General features: G+C 35.0%; 1 protein-coding gene across 3 annotated transcripts in view; it reads left to right on the top strand.

Annotated features, from left to right (window-relative positions):
• The window catches only part of LOC106876571 (uncharacterized), a 28809-nt gene extending 13439 nt beyond the window's left edge, over positions 1 to 15370 (top strand). For 2 of the 3 annotated variants that reach the window (XM_014925170.3, XM_052971377.2), the window contains exons 2-6: positions 2522 to 2584; positions 3746 to 3839; positions 6179 to 6212; positions 8857 to 8927; positions 10323 to 15370. In XM_014925170.3, the coding sequence (XP_014780656.1) occupies positions 2522 to 2584; positions 3746 to 3839; positions 6179 to 6212; positions 8857 to 8927; positions 10323 to 10531 (471 nt within the window). In that variant the 3' untranslated portion in view covers positions 10532 to 15370. Of the gene's footprint in view, positions 1 to 2521; positions 2585 to 3745; positions 3840 to 6178; positions 6213 to 7597; positions 8313 to 8856; positions 8928 to 10322 lie in introns of those variants that run through there. The other variant, XM_089359026.1, reaches the window with a different exon arrangement.
• The last annotated feature ends 2076 nt before the right edge of the window (positions 15371 to 17446 follow it).

Here is a 17446-nt window from a genome sequence, read left to right as displayed (position 1 = left end):
TACACTGGCACATTAGGGCAATCCAGTCGACACCTGTCAGACAGTTGAAAGTTTCTGAGCAGGTTTTTGAGGCTTTTACACACCTTTCTGTTGTATACTAGACCTACACAATCCTGTGTGTCCAAAATACTATTCCAGTTTCCCACTAGTGCTAAAGCGCGAGATATTTCCAGAAATGTTTCTAAATGCCTGAAGAAATCTAGGCTTCCAGCTCCTTTAGGGGCATAAATGGCCACTAGTCTAAAGGTGCCACCTTCACTGTCATTCACTGCCAGGACCACCACTTTATCATCTAGGTCCAAGAAGTTTGCCATACTTTGAGATCTAAAGATTTCTGAAATAGCACCGCTACACTGCTACCCATTTCCAACAGACCACAAAATGAGAATATCTCAAAGTCTCCGAGAATGGATGCTAGAGCATGCTTTTGGGAAATTCTTGTTTCACTAATTGTGGCTGCATCTAAATCAAGTGACCTGAGATTGTTGAGCAAATGATCTTGCTTCCAAGCTGACCCCAGGCTATGCACATTCACACACCTCACTCTTAGCATAGTTATGCTAGTTTGAATAAAAAAAAAAAAAAGGTCACTCACCTTGATTCTCAAGAAACCTGGATGTTCTGGACTTCTCTACTGGTGAATATTTTCTAAAAGGTCCTTTTAAAAACCTTTTGTCTATTGTTTTCTTAAAAATTTCAACTAGCTGAGAATTTTTCCTGAATTGATTTTTAAATGTCTGTGGACATTCTTATCAATAGTTTCTCCTTTGAGGTTTTGAGGATTTCATCCTCAAATTCCTTTCTCTCTGTCTCAATTTTGTTTTTATTTTGAGACACATAATCCATCAACTTCACTGTTTTTGTTCACAACAATGAAGTTGATGGATGTATTTTGCATACAGTTTGAAATATTTTGTTGTTTACGCAGTTTCATTATTGATTGTTTCTCTGTTTTCTTGTTGATGATGTTGCAGTTGTGGTTTCTGTGTTTGTTTTTGCTGTGTTCTTGGAATAGGGATATGTACCCTCCCTGTCTTTTGCCTGCCTCCTTTTGTGATTGTAATCCCAGTTTTGGCCTACTCTTCTTTCTCCATGTTATTGCTGTTGTTGGTTTGGGGAGCAGGACATTCAGAGGAAGTTTGCTCTTCCATGGGAGCCATGAGTAAACTCTTTCGTTGTTTCCATTTGGGTGTGAATGTTGGAGTCCTTAGTGCTTCCAGCAGTGGGCAGTTTGTCTTTTTTTGAGGGCAGAAAGCCTTTAAGTGACATCTGGCTTTCTACCCTCTACTATCACTGAGAGGTGGGACCTCATCTGGGAGGTCTATCAAATCAGGTACTTTGTCAATATATGTTTGGTTTTCATACCTTTTTACCATAAGAGAAAATTTTCTCAACAATAACTGCAGTGAATTTGTATGAGGACATACAACAACTGAGGACAACCCAAAGAAGAGGAAAACAGGAACAAGTCATACCATTTATTGTGACACACAACCCACGTCACCAGAATATCTTCAACATTGCCAAAGCAAACCTACGAGTCATTGCAAAAAGTAATGAATTGAAAGATATAATCAGAGAGATCAAGCTATGGCTCTTAGTAAAAGACAGCCTATGTTAGCACATCAATAATGATACTATATAAATATATGAGCCATATATACTGTCTTGGTGTTTCTTCAGTGTCAAAGATATTTCTAAAGTTTCTTCAGTCTTGTTGATATTTCCATTTTCTATGACTGTACCTTCCAGTGTTTCAGAAATTGTTGGGTACAGAATCAACACTCCATTTACCAAGATGGTCCTTGTCCCTGAAGTTATTATCAAGCTCTTTCTTTTCTTCTAATTCTTTATGCTTTGGCTTGTTGATGCCAAATATGGCTGACACCAATGGCTCCTCTCTGCATACTTGCCTCCTGTTCTTAGAGTCTTCAGCTTTGTTTTCCCAGTGGTCAGATTGGATGTTAAACAAGAGAATGATCTTAATAGTCACAAAAGTATTTCTTTGCTACACCATTTGGCAATGATCTTCTGTAAGTTCAGAGTACATAGTGTAATTAATTTGGGTATTCTTGTGTCTGGGATTCTTTTTAAATACCCTTGTCATCAGAGTTGGTGTTTATCAATGATAGTTTGGATTCTTAGACATTTTGCTTTTGTCAATGCTTTGTTGTTTGTGGAATGGTAATCTCATTTATGTTCAGGATTGATTGTAGTTTTGCATGAGGAAGTCTCACTAGTCTATGTCTTTGATGTTGAAACACAGCCAGACAGCAGTGTGAAAAGCAGAGCAGCCAGACACATCAGAACTTTCATTCTGAGACTCAGTCAGCTCCATCACATCAGCATTGAATGAAATTTGCAAGTGCTCATTTCTCTTTTTATTCCCACAATAGCATGCATGTGTGTTTCTCTTCTAATGAACCATTTAACTTTTAGGATTTCATCCTCAATCTATCAGTTTGTTCTAACTATCTATCATTAATCTTTTATAATGACAAATATATCTTGTCTCTTGTAGTACAAACCAGAAACATGTGAAGAGGTGGCTGAAAATGGAGACCAGGTGTTTGTACATTACACAGTAAGTACAGATTTCTTGAATTCTAAATATTTTCTTGCTTGCTTCTTTCGATACCAACCTACCCAAGACCACCCTGATTTTGTGAAACAACCTTTCTGTTTTAAACTAATCTAAATAAAATTTTTCCATCAAAATTTCATGTTATATCATATTCCAAACACCAGATAATTAACGACAAAGTTATTTTATTAAATTCTTTATTAGTTTCAAAATTTATTAAAACAAAGGCAGCACATTTCACCAGAAATTTGGTAATGAAATATCAAGCGAGAAGATCCATCCATCTCAGCAGAACTGAGGTTGTCATGCCTTCTGTTTTCTCTGCTTCCTGCTACACTGAACTGACATCTTCTCTGTCCAACTCATTCCCAATCTCTAATCATCTTCCACACTATTTTCACTCAGTTCACTTCCTACCTGTCTCATTTTTCTTGTTAGACCTGGAGCTCATGTCTCTATTTTCTCCCACTTTCCAGGTGAGCAAGCCATGTGTTCACCTCTTCAGCAAGACACCTGCTTCTCTCCCTCCATCATAGTTTCTTATTTCTCCAGTTGAGAGATCTCATCCTGCAAGTACTTGGTGACACTACCAGTGCTGGTGCCACATAAAAAGCATCCAGGACACTCTATTAATTGGTTGGGATTAGGAAGGGCATCAAGCAGTAGAAGCCATTCCAAAGCAGACATAGAACCTGGTAGAGCCTGCTCAGTCATCTGTTCTTGTTGAATCATCCAACCCATGCCAGCATGGTGAAAGAAATGTTAAATGATGATGATGATGAAAAAGAAATACATAATTAAGTGGAGACGTCTTTATTCAGTTGTTGGAGATAGTCAACACCTCTCGCTTGTGGCATCTTCATATTCTGATTAAACCATGATTTTTTTTTTTTACTGTAATGAAAACTATCTTTAATTATAGGTCTGTTGGATCAGGACTCACCTGGGACTACACAACAACTGATTAGACTAGATCCGTATTTTAAGACATTAAGTCTGTTTGTCCATTGAACCATTATTATTATTATTATGACATAAGATTTTTTGAGGTTGTTCTTTAAAAATTATGACTGAATATTGAGCCCCATCATCTCCTTTCTTTTCTCTTTATCACAAGTTGTTATTGCTGTTGTTATACATCTGTTTAACTTTATCTTTTAGGGATACCTGGAGAACGGCGAAATATTTGACAGTTCAATAAAACAGAATAAGAACCCTGTAGAATTCATATTAGGAGAATCAATGGTTATTCCTGGTAATATTTCATTTTTTTTTTATTATTCTTTAATTATATTAATTTTTTTTTACCATAGTTTACAGAATGGTAGATACTGCATCATGAAATATGTTCTCTGATTTTGAAAATATAATTCTTAGAAGAAAAACTTTTATACTTACCATTATGTGTGTGTGTGTGTGTGTGTGTTTGTGACTGCGTCATGAATGTAGCCATGTGTTGACATCATGTAATGGTTGTAAACAAGCATCATGATGCAAATGATGTTCATTTCCAGTCTTTCATAGGAAATATTACCTTGTTTGGACACCGGTGAGGGTTGGCAATAGGAAGAGCATCTGGTTGTAGAAACTCTGTCAAGCCTGGCAATGGTGATAGACTTGTTCACACGAGTGGGCAGTGTCCAGGAAGCATAGACTAAATGCTTGTTATTAGATAATATTATCAGGCAAACCAACAGAGTAATCATGTCTGGTATTGAATGAGATCACCAGACAATGGCCACCTCCCTTGTGATCTGCTGCTGAGTAATATTATTGTAGTACACAACACAATACTCTTTGCTTTAACTGTCTTGTGATTATTCTTTTATTTACTGAGTAATTGTAATTATATCAACAATATTAGTTAAATAAGATGTTTTACAGCATAGAAAATAATTGTAATTGCTAAGTTATGGAATGACACCTTGGTTTTCTTGGGTCTAACTGAAATCAGTTAGACTCAAGAAAACCACAGCAGTAACTTCTCAACTGACATCATGGAAGTTGCATGGTAATTTTCAAGATTTTGTTTTGCAGCAAAATTTCATCTTCCATGCCACAAAATATGGTTTTGTATGAAATTCCTTGGTGAAACTACTTAACTTCTTTGTAAAATAAATTAAGTCCTGAGTAAAATATATTGATTCACTGGGATAATAAATACCCCATAAAATTAATTCCCTAGTAAAAAGAATTAAATCCCTTACAAAAGTAAATTAAGTCCCTTCGGAATTTAAATGATTATGAGCCAATGAGGAAGGAACCCTCTATATGGTTATTTGACTTGCTAGAAATAGCAGTAAAATCTCCTTGTGGCACCTTAAAGAAAACAATAAGGACTGTATGAAGAAGAACACTGAATCTGTGAGATTTGTGATAAACAACATTTTTATTTTTATTTTTAACAAAAAGTAAATACTGTTGTTATTACGAACAACAAAACATTGAGAGAGTTTGAATTATTGATTTTGGTGTGAATGTAACGACAAAGTGGTTGGTGCCAGTGTTGCTGTTGACATTCGTCATTGTTTAGCTGCCATCAGCTTGCATCAACAGCTGTTCACCATCCGTCTGCCATCTTGTCTCTGCTGTGTTTCTCGTTAAGCATGCTGAGTTTATAATGACAGGCTCAGAAAGAAGCCAGAAGATGAAATCATTGCTGGAGTCTATTCCATGTGAAGTCGTGATTGGTTAGATTTTTTTTATCACATGGGTAATATTCTAGCAAATCATGACATTGGGTGTAGCAATCTGACTGCTGAATATTCCTGCCACTGGACATTGTATTATAGTGTAGTCCAAGATAGCCATAAAATACCAGGGTGGTCGGTGGGGTGAGTAGGTAATAGGGGGCTTTTCTGAATGCAGTCTATGATGTCTGTGTGTGCAGCAGCAATACCATCTTAGATAAGGGAGTAAACGCCATTGTAGGCCTCACTTGAGCTTTGTAGATAACAACAATAATTGTTGGAGGCTTCTGTACAGTTTGTTGACCAAATTTCACTCATAAGGTCAACCTGAAGCTACAAGAGATGATATTTGCCCAAGGCACCATGCAGTGGGATTGAACCCAGAACCATCATATGGTTGCAAAGTGAACTTCTCGATCATACAGCAATTCACATAGATAGTTCTGTTTAATCAGGCTTTACCTTTGGCTAAACAACAACTAGTCTACCAGTTGGGAATTTATCTTGGATCTGGAGCAATGTGAAATGACTTTGCTCCAGAACATAATGCACAGCCAGTGTGGGAATTGAAACCACAATCTCATGATCATGAGCATAAACATCCTAACCACATTGCAGATACTAGGGTCTTCTAATTGATTACCCCACTGGAAATGCTAAAGTCTTTTGGTAGATTACCCCACAGTACAGTGGAGAAACAAGGGTCATTTAGTAGACTATCCCACTGTACAACAAAGATACTTGGATATTCTGGTAGATTAGTCTCACTGTACGGTGGAGATATTAAGGTCCTCTGGTAGATTACCCCACTTATACATTGGGGATATCGTTGCACTTATGTACGCCCTCTGTGTGTAACAATCTGAATTTGACAGGCTCTCAACAATTTTCTTTTTCTTTTCAGGTTGGGAACAAGGAGTAAAAGGAATGTGTGTTGGGTAAGTATTTTATAATGTAGTTGTTTAATAACATTAAATTAATAACATTTCTTGGCCTGACTGCCAACACTTCTTATGTCCATCTCCTATGTTCTTGCCTTTAGGCTTTCACTTCATACACACCAGCTCAATTTTATTCGTTCTCACTCGAAAGACACCTGTTGTTATATTGTTGTCTGTATTCGTAATTGTGTATCATGTTCTCCGTCTTTTGTCTTTGTTGCTGTACACATTCGCTAGCTTTCTTACAAAGGGGTCTAATGCTCTTAGCTTAGACTTTTTTGGGGGCAACCAGATCGAACCATCTCAAGTGTAACTGCCAGAAATGGTCGTGACGTCTGGCACTTGACTGAGGAAATAAAGCCAAGAACGACCCGTCTTTTTTTGGCTGTCCTTCTAATTGTTGTTTCTCTTGTCCACCTTTGTATCATCTATCTGTCTGAATGTTTTAATGCCCTCTATTGTGTTTTTGTTCCATGTATATATATATATATATATATATATATATATATATATATACATACGCACACACATTACATGGACAAGTCTAATATTGTCTACATAACAGGATGCAGACTAGATAGCTGCATACCATAAAGCAGACAACATTCTGTTGCAATGTCTTCATTATCATAACACCAATCCCAATTTTATCCATGACAGTAACTGAGAAGATTTGGCCAAATTTCATAAAGTGAAATAATTTTTATTGACTGATTTCTACTCAGAAGAATCAACCAACTGTAAAATATTTGTGCTTCTTAAAATGAATTTTTCCCCTGATCAATTTTAAGCTCTTCTTATTGAAGACAGCGTTAAAAGAAAAAAAAATCAAATAATAATGGAGTCTCCCTGACTGCTTCACCAAATTATTCTATTACTTTATTTATTTATTTATTTCATTCAATTGCTGAACACTTCTCTACCAATCAATTTATTTTTCTCTATGCATTGTTTAATTGATTGGGTTGCTGATTGATTGATTGATCCCAGAGCTGTGAGAGAGTGTTTGTTGGGGTACCAATTTTGGTTTGTCTTGGTTGATGATGATGATGATGGCTTATATTTCTGGTTCATATGATTATAATTCCATTGTGTCTCTATCCAAGGCACTTAACTCACTCTACTTAACATATGAAGAAATACAACATCTTTGAATAGTGAGAAAAAAACTAACATTTATATTTGTTATTTTTGCCATGTTGAAATGAATCTTTCCAATTGTGATAAAACAGACAGTTGAAGTTATTGAAGATAATCATCTTCCTCTACATTCTTTCAACATCCATCCATCCACACACCTTGTTCTTCTGACTCCGCCCACTCCCATTCACCTCACACCTTGAACATTCACCCTGACATTTCAACTCTTGCTTTTTTTTCAGCTCCATGCTGGTTCAGTTCTATATTTTAAGAGATGAAGAATTATTTACATTTGACGGATATTTGTCCTCAGATCTGTTGGATCCTATCAAACTGTTCAACTCATACCACCATAGAACAGAGATGTTAAAAGATGATGATCAAATGGCTTATATCCTTGTGTGTGTCTCATACAGGCTCTAGAAGAGAGTTAGTTCAGGCAGGATATTGGTCCAGAGCCTGGAAAGTCAAGGAGTGTCTAAATTAGAAAGAATTATTATTATTATTATTATTAAGACGGTGAGCCTGCAGAATTGTTAGCATGCTGGACAAAATGCTCTGTGGTATTTCATCCGTCTATGTTCTGAGTTCAAATTCTGCTGAGGTCGACTTTGCCTTTCATCCTTTCGGGGTCAATAAAACAAGTACCAGTTATGTACTGGGGTTGATGTAATGAACTAGCCTCTCCTATTAAAAGTTCAAGCCTTGTACCTCGAGTTGAAGGAATTATTATTATTAAGGTGGCAAGCTGGTTGAATTGTTAGTGCATCACTAAAAAGAAAAATGCTTAGTATTTCTTCTGGTTCTGGGTTCAAATCCTACCAGGATCAGCGTTCTTTTTCACCCTCTGAGTCAATAAAATAAAGTACTGGGGTTGATTTAATTGATTTACCCCATCCCCACTTCAAAACTTCTGACTTTCTACCAAAATTCGAAAGACTAATCATTATTATTATTGTTTTAGTATTGGCAAGATACCCATCAGATTGCTTGTAAGTTTCTTAAAAAGCCAGTTACAAAAAACATTGTACTGTGTTTTTGCAAAACTGACCAGGATCCTGAGGAACTGGTCAGTTCGTTTTTGTATTTGTTGTTTGGGGTAGAATTTGTTATTTTTTTTTCCTTGGAACTTAATCATTTAAAGAAAGACATATGTGTGTTAAATTGCAATATTGACTCTATCATTTTGCAATTAATTTTAGTTTAACCCTTTTGGTTCCAACCTTTCCAAGACCATTTTTAGTTCTATTATACAAATTTTTGTTTTAAAGTGAACTAAATTTAAAATGTTCCATTAACATTTCATGCTTAATTTAAGTTCTAACCACCAACTTAATAATGATAAAATTATATAACTATATTCTTCATAATTTTCAAAATTGATTACAACAAATGGCAGAGTATTCCAACAGATAGATGGTAACAAAAGGGTTAATAACACACAAACTGAAATTAAATATATTTTCAGACAAATAAAATTAAAGATTTTTATTATTTACAGAGAAAAAAGAAAATTAGTAATACCACCACATTTAGCTTATGGCAAGTCTGGCCGACCTCCAGTTATACCACGTGAGTTTCAGCTTATATATATAAAATATATTCTTGGTTTCAGCATCAGTTATCCTCTTTTTTTCTTGTTAGCATATGTTTATCAAGTCTGCTGTGTCTCCACCTTGGTGTGTTTCCGTAGAGTAGGAAAGATTCCTTTAGAGAAAAAAAAAGATTTAGGGGATTGGAAAAGGTAGGAGCTAGCCTTGGAGTTCACTGTTCTATATTTTAAGAGATGAGGAATTATGCACATTATTTACATTTAACAGATATTTGTCCTCATCTTGTTTGTTGTTAACACAACATTTCGGCTGATATACCCTCCAGCCTTCATCAGGTGTCCTGGGGAAACTTCGAACCTGGGTTCTCATTCCTAAGGTATTTTTCGATGTTGTTATTATTATTATTATTCAGATCACTGCCTGGAATCGAACTTGGAATCTTGGGGTTAGTTCGATTCCAGGCAGTGACCTGAATAATAATAATAATATCGAAAAATACCTCAGGAATGAGAACCCAGGTTCGAAATTTCCCCAAGACACCTGATGGAGGGTATATCAGTCGAAACGTTGTGTTAACAACAAACAAGATGAGGACAAATATCCATCGAATGTAAATAATTGGAGTGTAGTGCCAACATAGAAATGGCTGTGCTCAGTATGTAAGTAGAGAGTAAGTAGAAATTCTGTACAGTGTGCTCAATATAAACAATGGCTGAGCAAGAGATGTATTGGCCATCAGAGATGGGCTAACAACAAAGGCAGCCTTCATATGTGCAGGAGGATTAAGCAAGGAATATGTCCTGAAACTAGATTCTTTCAATTGCTCAGAAGAGGCTCCCTACAAGTAGTCAATAGTTTTTGCTACTTTGGTGACCTAATTGTGGGTGTGTGTGAATGACCTAAGAGATAAAATGACAGAAAAGGAAGACAGAAGAAGACTGTGTTGATAGGGTCATATGATGTGTATGGCTGATGACAACTTCATAAAATGGTGCTGAGTGATCAAAGTAGATGGCATGTGTGGAAGACATGGGACAAAGAGATGAAAGACTAATCTCAAGATGATGAATCTCACAAGAAAGACAAGTGGTTCCATGACAACTGATAACATGTTGTTCTGGAGAAAAACCCTGCTCTCTTTGGCGAATATAGTTGACAGTACGTTAATGATGGGAGGTTGAGTATTGGGGGTAAGTGGGGGCTTTATTCCAGTAGTAGGAGTTATGGAAAGGAAGCCTTTTAAGAATCTGATAATAACCGCATAAGGAACGCTGGAACTTTTATTTCTACAGATTTATGTATCGACTGCATTTACATTTTAAATATGGTTTTGAAACTTTTTTTTTTCTTTTCCAGTCACTAAATTTTATTTGAATTGATTAATCAAGAATTTATTTTTATCTTCCAATTCCAGCGGATGCCACTCTGAGCTTTGAAACTTTGTTAGTAAAAGTGATCAAATCTAAACCAAAGACCCCAGAAGTTGAGAAACGTTTCTTTCAACTGCTGCAGTTTTTTACCATTCCCGCACTAGTAGTGTATGTGGGCTACACTCTCTACAAGAAATACCAATCGGAGACGGAGAAAATCAAAGAAAAGAAAGACAGGAAGAAAAAACGATAAGGCTGGCAAACACCCCCCCCACCCTTTTTAATCAAGATTTCTGCCCCTCTCCTCCACTCCTTCTTCGTTTTATCTTAATACTTTGTCAAATCCGTGTTGACATCATTTCATCCCAAGGAATTAATTGCCTACTCAATGAAAACAGAGAAAAGACTGAAAGTTTTGAAAAATACTAACATTTCACAGTATTTTACTTATTAGAACCTGTGTATAAACTATAAAGTAAAATTAAAAACAACAAAAATTAAACAATAACAAGAACCCCCTCCCCTCTATTAAAAAGACAGGGAAAACTTTTTTTATAATATAAAGAGAAAAATGTTTCTCTTTAGATGTCTGTGATATGACATCATTGTATAATATCCAATAATCCACACATTCTTTTTAAAACTTTGGGCTTTATTATTTCTACTACAAATGAACATTTTTATCTTTGTTTTTCAAAAACATACATATATATTTCCATTTGTGTGTCTGAATGTATGTGTGAATATATGTCCACATATATACATACATACATACGCACACATCTTTTCATTTGTGTCTAATTACATGTTCTGAAAAATTCAGTTATGGATAATGTTTTCCCAATTGTACTAACAAAGACATAATCAGCAACACACACACATATATATGTACTAGAAAGAACGACAGATAACAACATCAGTGATGTCTCTATGTTCATTCCTACACTTGTTTAAATAATTCTTGTATCACATCAGTATTATTATTATTATTATTCAATATGTAAGAATCACATTTCCATAGAAAAACCTATGTGTATGTTTAATAACTGTTGTTTCATTAACATCATGGTCTCACAACAATGTTCAGGAGGCATTTGGACACAATGGACTGCTGTAGCAATTGAAGAAGTAGAGACTTGCTATATATGAGTAAGTATATAGAACAAAGAATGAATATGTCTCAATGGATTCTATAATTCTTTCAAGCAAAATGAAATCACCATGTGCACCATCTCAATAATTTACGTATGTTTTGTATAAAAAAGAAATATTTGTTTCCATTGCTAAGAATTCGTAAATTATTTCTGGCTGAACTTGGATATTTATTGATGCTCAAACTGAAATCAGTCAAGCCTTATCATTGATTAGCTTTATGAGTCCATGGTAACAGCAGTGAAGAAGTATATTAGACCAATATAAGAACCAGTTTGAGACAGAAAAGAGCAACAGGTCCATTGCTGGGATATGAACCAAGTATCTAACACTATATAATATACACTAACATGCCCCACTCTCTCTCAAATTAGGCACTTAAATCAATTTTTTTCGTTACTATTTTTGAAATTTTGAGCTAATTTTATCTCTACAAGATAAACTCCATCTACCTATATATATATATTGGCCGTTGCCAGTACCGCCTGACTGGCTCCCGTAGGATTTTCGAGTGAGATCGTTGCCAGTGCCCCTGGACTGGCTTATGCGGGTGGCACATAAAAGACACCATTTCGAGCGTGGCCGTTTTCGTGCGGGTGACACGTAAAAGCACCCACTACACTCTCTGAGTGGTTGGCGTTAGGAAGGGCATCCAGCTGTAGAAACTCTGCCAAATTAGATTGGAGCCTGGTGTTGCCATCCAGTTTCACCAGTCCTCAGTCAAATCGTCCAACCCATGCTAGCATGGAAAGCGGACGTTAAACGATGATGATGATGATATCTTATAAATAAGGGCAAAAGAAAAAAATTCCTATGCCAAATATGGCAAGAAATAGACTTTTAATTGTCAATAACCACATATAATTCATCACTAAAAGTATGCGTCTTGAAGCAAGCTGACAGAAATTTTTTTTAAATTCCATTATTACGGAATCGGTTGGATTTCTGAGCTAATTCATAAAGAATTCTTTTAGTGATGAATTATATGTGGTTATTGATAATTTAAAGTCTATTTCTCAGCATATTTGGCATAGGAATGATAAAAGCTTTTTGAAAATTTTATCCTAATTTAGATGTATATATAACATAAATAAATACAAGCATGTCAAATAAGATAAATTCTTGATTTATGAAAATTACGTCTGCCTCTCGAGTATGCATTATAATTACCAAATGGCAATTAAGACTAGTTCCAAATGGGGAGGGGGAGATAATCTCAAAACTCAAGATTCCTCCAAAGTCGACAGACCATTAAAGAAGAAGAGGCTTATTGTCTGAAGATGGATGCATGTTTCTGTCTCAGTAGCTGTCATCAATATGAGAATTGCCAGACTTTATCTCCAGCAGCCAAAGGTATTTATACACAAAAAGAATAGAACATGTTTATAGCCTTGGTAATTTGCATAATTTACGCAAAAATGAGCTGAGAGAAATGAATGTCCAATACAGCAAGGTAGCTTATGGTGCAATTCAATGTTTACGACAAGGAATGATCCCATGAAACAAGTTATGAATGAATTATCTATTGAAATGATAAACTTCATAAGAACCAGTTTGAGACAGAAAAGAGAAACAATCGTCCTAACATGTTTTTACATTATTTTAATGGGGAACATCTTAGAATCTAATTCATTTAGCAGCTATGATTGTAGACAGTTTAATGAAATTTAAGAATGACCTACATATATATATATAGTTTTAATAATTATCTGTTATTTTAATTGTTACATTCTGTTTGTGATATTTCATTTGATAAATTAGATACAGTAAAAGGAACTTCCATATTATTCACTTGGTGCATTTGTTTTAATACAATTTCCTTAGAACAGTGAACCATCACAGCAGATGCCACAGACAATATAGATATGGTGGAGGCGGGATTAAAATATATATGGAATAATCTGTTCATAGACTCTTTCAAGACAGGAAGAGAGAAGTATTTGTTAGTTGTTAGCAAACAATGTTCAAAAACAAAATGATTTTCTTTTCGTTCTTGCATGTTATGTATGTGTGATATAAAGAATAGAAGCTGAAATATGATGAAAGTGAAAGACTGATGATTGGTGTGTCTTGAAACCGTGAAATACACCATTTTACTATGATTATAAACAAACCTTTTCACATTTATGGGAGTCTGAGAACATTTAACTAATTTCAAATTTGGATGGTTTCCCTATTCCAGCTAACATATCATATGACATCATATATATATATATATATATATAAATAGATAGAAAGAGAGATATTAGACTGTAACAAAGTGATTTTGAGATTAATAATCGTTAGGTTCAATTCTTTAATGATCCATGTTGATAATGATTGAATGAGTATTAAAGTTAAGATTCATATTGATTAATTAGTAATATTAGTGAACATTATTACTTAAGATTAATAGCAAAACAACAATGTATGTTCTTAGCTGCACTTTTATCTGTTCTAATTCTGTTCATGATACAACTGCCGCCACCCATCATCTGTTGTTCACTTTAAGCTTCTACCCAACAATGTTGTTGATTGTGTCGATCCCTATTTGCAGAGACAAAGCTGAAATTTAAGTGAAGATAATATTTAATTGTAGAATTCCAATTTGTATTATCATTGTTTTAATGACCATTTAATCCTTCATTCTTTATGTGTCAACGTATTGCTCAGTTCAGAAAGATGAAGTTGTGGTTTTTCATGGGGATAGAAATGAAAATTACTCTAAGTTATCTAATCAATTTAATTATATAAGTAATATCTAATTAATTTAATTAGATGTGTATTTTAGTTTTCTTGTCTTCTGCAATGCCACATCTTTTCCCATTAAGTTACAAATATAATACTATGCTGCTCCTGACAGATCTTTTATTTTATGGTTTTCTTCTCTAACTCAGCTAAATGAGCACTCAATAAATTATCGACATTTTCTGTTTTGTCAATGATTCAGAGTTGAGAAATTTATAATCCTGTAACTTTTTTAACAATCTAGAATATGGTTTTATTTCTGAATTTTTCAAATTTGCTGATTTTTATTAGCTTCTACTCAGTAGCTTGAACACACAGTTACAGCCGATTATGAAGATCTAACTCCTTTATTAATTTAATTGGTTAATTAATGAATAACATTTATTGGGTGGATATTTCACACATATATATATATAAACAGTACTTTACATTACAAACCGACTTTGACACTCATACCATGAAATGTTTTATGACTTTTTAACAAAAAAAAAAAACGGAAAAAAAACAAAAACAAAATAATAATTAAATTTTTCTGAATACACATTTTTTAAAAATATTTTTACCTTAAGTTTTCTGCTGAGTAAAAGAAAGTTGAAGGTAAAATATTTCAGACTATTAAATTTACTTAAATCATGAAGATATTGAATGCTAGAGCTCACAATATCAAGATCTTTACAAGAGAGAGCTGACCTTGCTCTACTGTTTTATATGCCATGTGGTTGAAAGAAAAAAAAAAAGGGCCATTTCTCTGCTTGTAGTAGGATATTTGGTAATAAAAAATAAAATAAAAAAGAAGCTTTATAATAGAAGTTTTATAAATAAGGTCTTTGAAAAGACAAATTCATACCAGAGTCTTTGAAGAAAGGAATAAAACTGTGATTTAGTATTTTGACAAATTTGTCTCCTAGTGTGTATCTACACACCATTTTAAATATTCTTTTTAATTTTTGAAATCCAACAAAATTATTAAAAACCACAAACTCGTTGTATGATAAAATCTCAACTCTAATTTTGTTATACTGTTTAAACTAGTGTTTTCTTTTGTACTTCACTGTGGATAACAGTTTTTTTTTTCTTACATTGACTCTAACCCCTCCTCATCTTCTTTCCCCTTTTTATATATATATATATATTTCACTGTTTTAACATTTCCCAAAGAAATTGTTTTTGTATGATTCAAAATAAATCTGAATTGCTAACATTGTTAAATATATCAAGTCTTTGAGATGGAAAATTAAGTTTAATAGAGTTGGTTTCATTCATCCAGTCACACACACACACACACACACACACACACACACACACACACACACACACTCTCTCTCTCTCTCTCTCTCTCTCTATATATATATATATATATATAAAACACTTTGACTTAACTCCACATTATTTAAAGTTCGTAAAGTTCGAGGGCATATAGGACATGTCCACCTTATCAATTGTTCTGAACATATGAGGTGGACATATCCCATGCACTCTCGAAACTTTAAGTGAAACTGAGTCAAAATGCTATTAAATACATGTAATTTCTAGCGTTACTTTCTTTCAACTATTCACTTTTATTTATATATATATATACATACATACACACACACACAGCGCATTCCAGATGGTTTGAGAATTTTTTTTTAGGAGAGGCAGATATAACTGTCTTAGATTATTGTAATTTTGGTATATCACTAGTATACATCTAATAAGCTGACCTGCCAACTTTTACGATTCCATATTGAATGAGATGGCTGTGCTTTGAACCCATCCTTCTAAACACTGCTTGTCACAGCTGACCGGTTTGCAGAATGCTGTCAAGATATGAACACAATTTGGAAGCTTGCAATGCTGTATAGTTTTGTGTTAAGCTGGGCAGAAACTTACAAAATACTTCAGATTGCTTATGGATTAACTTGTGTGAGCTGAGCATAAGTTTTTCACTGGCAGAAGCGGTTCAAGAATGGTAGAAAGGAAATGAGAGGTGGGGGGACATCAGAGCTGGTTGAGAAAATTTGCAATTTCCTGCATGAAGACTGCTGTGTGTCTATAAGGACAATACAGTTTGGAGCTGGTGTGGCAACTGGACACACAATTATTCATGAAGGTCTGAATATGTGCAAAGTTTGTTCTGAGGGTGCTCAGTGATGAACAGAAGGAAAGAAGCATTGGTGACAGTAGAGAGCTGGTTGAGCTTATCTCAAATCCACAAGTACTTGAGTCTCTGGTGACCTGTGATGAAAGCAGCATCTACTGTTATGAGCTAGAGACAGAGTGCCCACTGGAAGCATCTTGGCTCACCCAGACCCAAGAAGGCCAGGCAAAGCAAGTCCACCGAAGGCTCATGATGGTTCCTTTTTTAACAGAAAGGATATCATCTATATCTGCCAAGTTCCCTCTGGCCAGATGGTCAACAAAGAGTACTTTGTGGAGGTTTTGAGAGACTTTAGGAAGAGATTTCATTACAAAAGGCCCAAGCTCTTCCACTTGGGTTGGTGGTGCCTGTACCAGGACAATGCAATAATCCACAATTCCATCATAGTAACCAACTACTTGACAGAGGTGGGCATCAAAACTGTCCATCACCCACCGTACAATCCAGAACTTGCTCCTGTGACTTTTTCCCAAGTTGAAGAACCTGAAGGGGGGCAGTTGTTTTGAATACATTGAGAAGATAGAGGTGGCTGTAGCAAGGGTCCTGGATACCTTCACTTTGGAGAATTTCCATGGGACCATTTCCACCAATCTGTCTTGTATTGTTATTTCAATTATTAATCTGGAAAGAATGAAGTTGACTTCAACTGGGTTTGAACCTCAGACCACAAGACAGTATAGCCAATATTCGAATGATTCAGCCAACTCACTGTACATAGGTATATTCATTGTATGTTTATCCATTTGTTCATTTTATGTCTGTTTCTTCCTATGCATTGGTGAAGTTGAACAGGTGCTCATTTCAAGCAGTATTTTATGGCTGGATGCTCTTCCCGTTGTCAACCTTGCAAATAAGAGAATTTTTATTTCATTACTTTGAGAGGGCAAAATTACCAGACCTAATATTCACTGGAAATATAAGCACAACATCACTGTTTTTGCACTGATAGTCTCATGTGAAGAATAGAAAAAGGATACCATGCACACATATTTCATAGATACACAAAATGGCTTCTATACAGTTTTCATTACCCAGTTCTACTTGCAAGGCATCGGTTAGAAAACACTTGCCTAAGGTACATTGTCAGATTGAACCAGAAACCATGTGTTGCAAAGTGAACTTCTTAGCCACACAACCATTCCTATCATC

Source organism: Octopus bimaculoides, chromosome 10, assembly GCF_046866305.1.
Source record: "Octopus bimaculoides isolate indiv1 chromosome 10, ASM4686630v1, whole genome shotgun sequence".
NCBI classification, from domain to species: Eukaryota; Metazoa; Mollusca; class Cephalopoda; order Octopoda; family Octopodidae; genus Octopus; species Octopus bimaculoides.
Note: the sequence above shows the minus strand (reverse complement) of the source record. Positions and strands in the feature narration are given on the sequence as shown.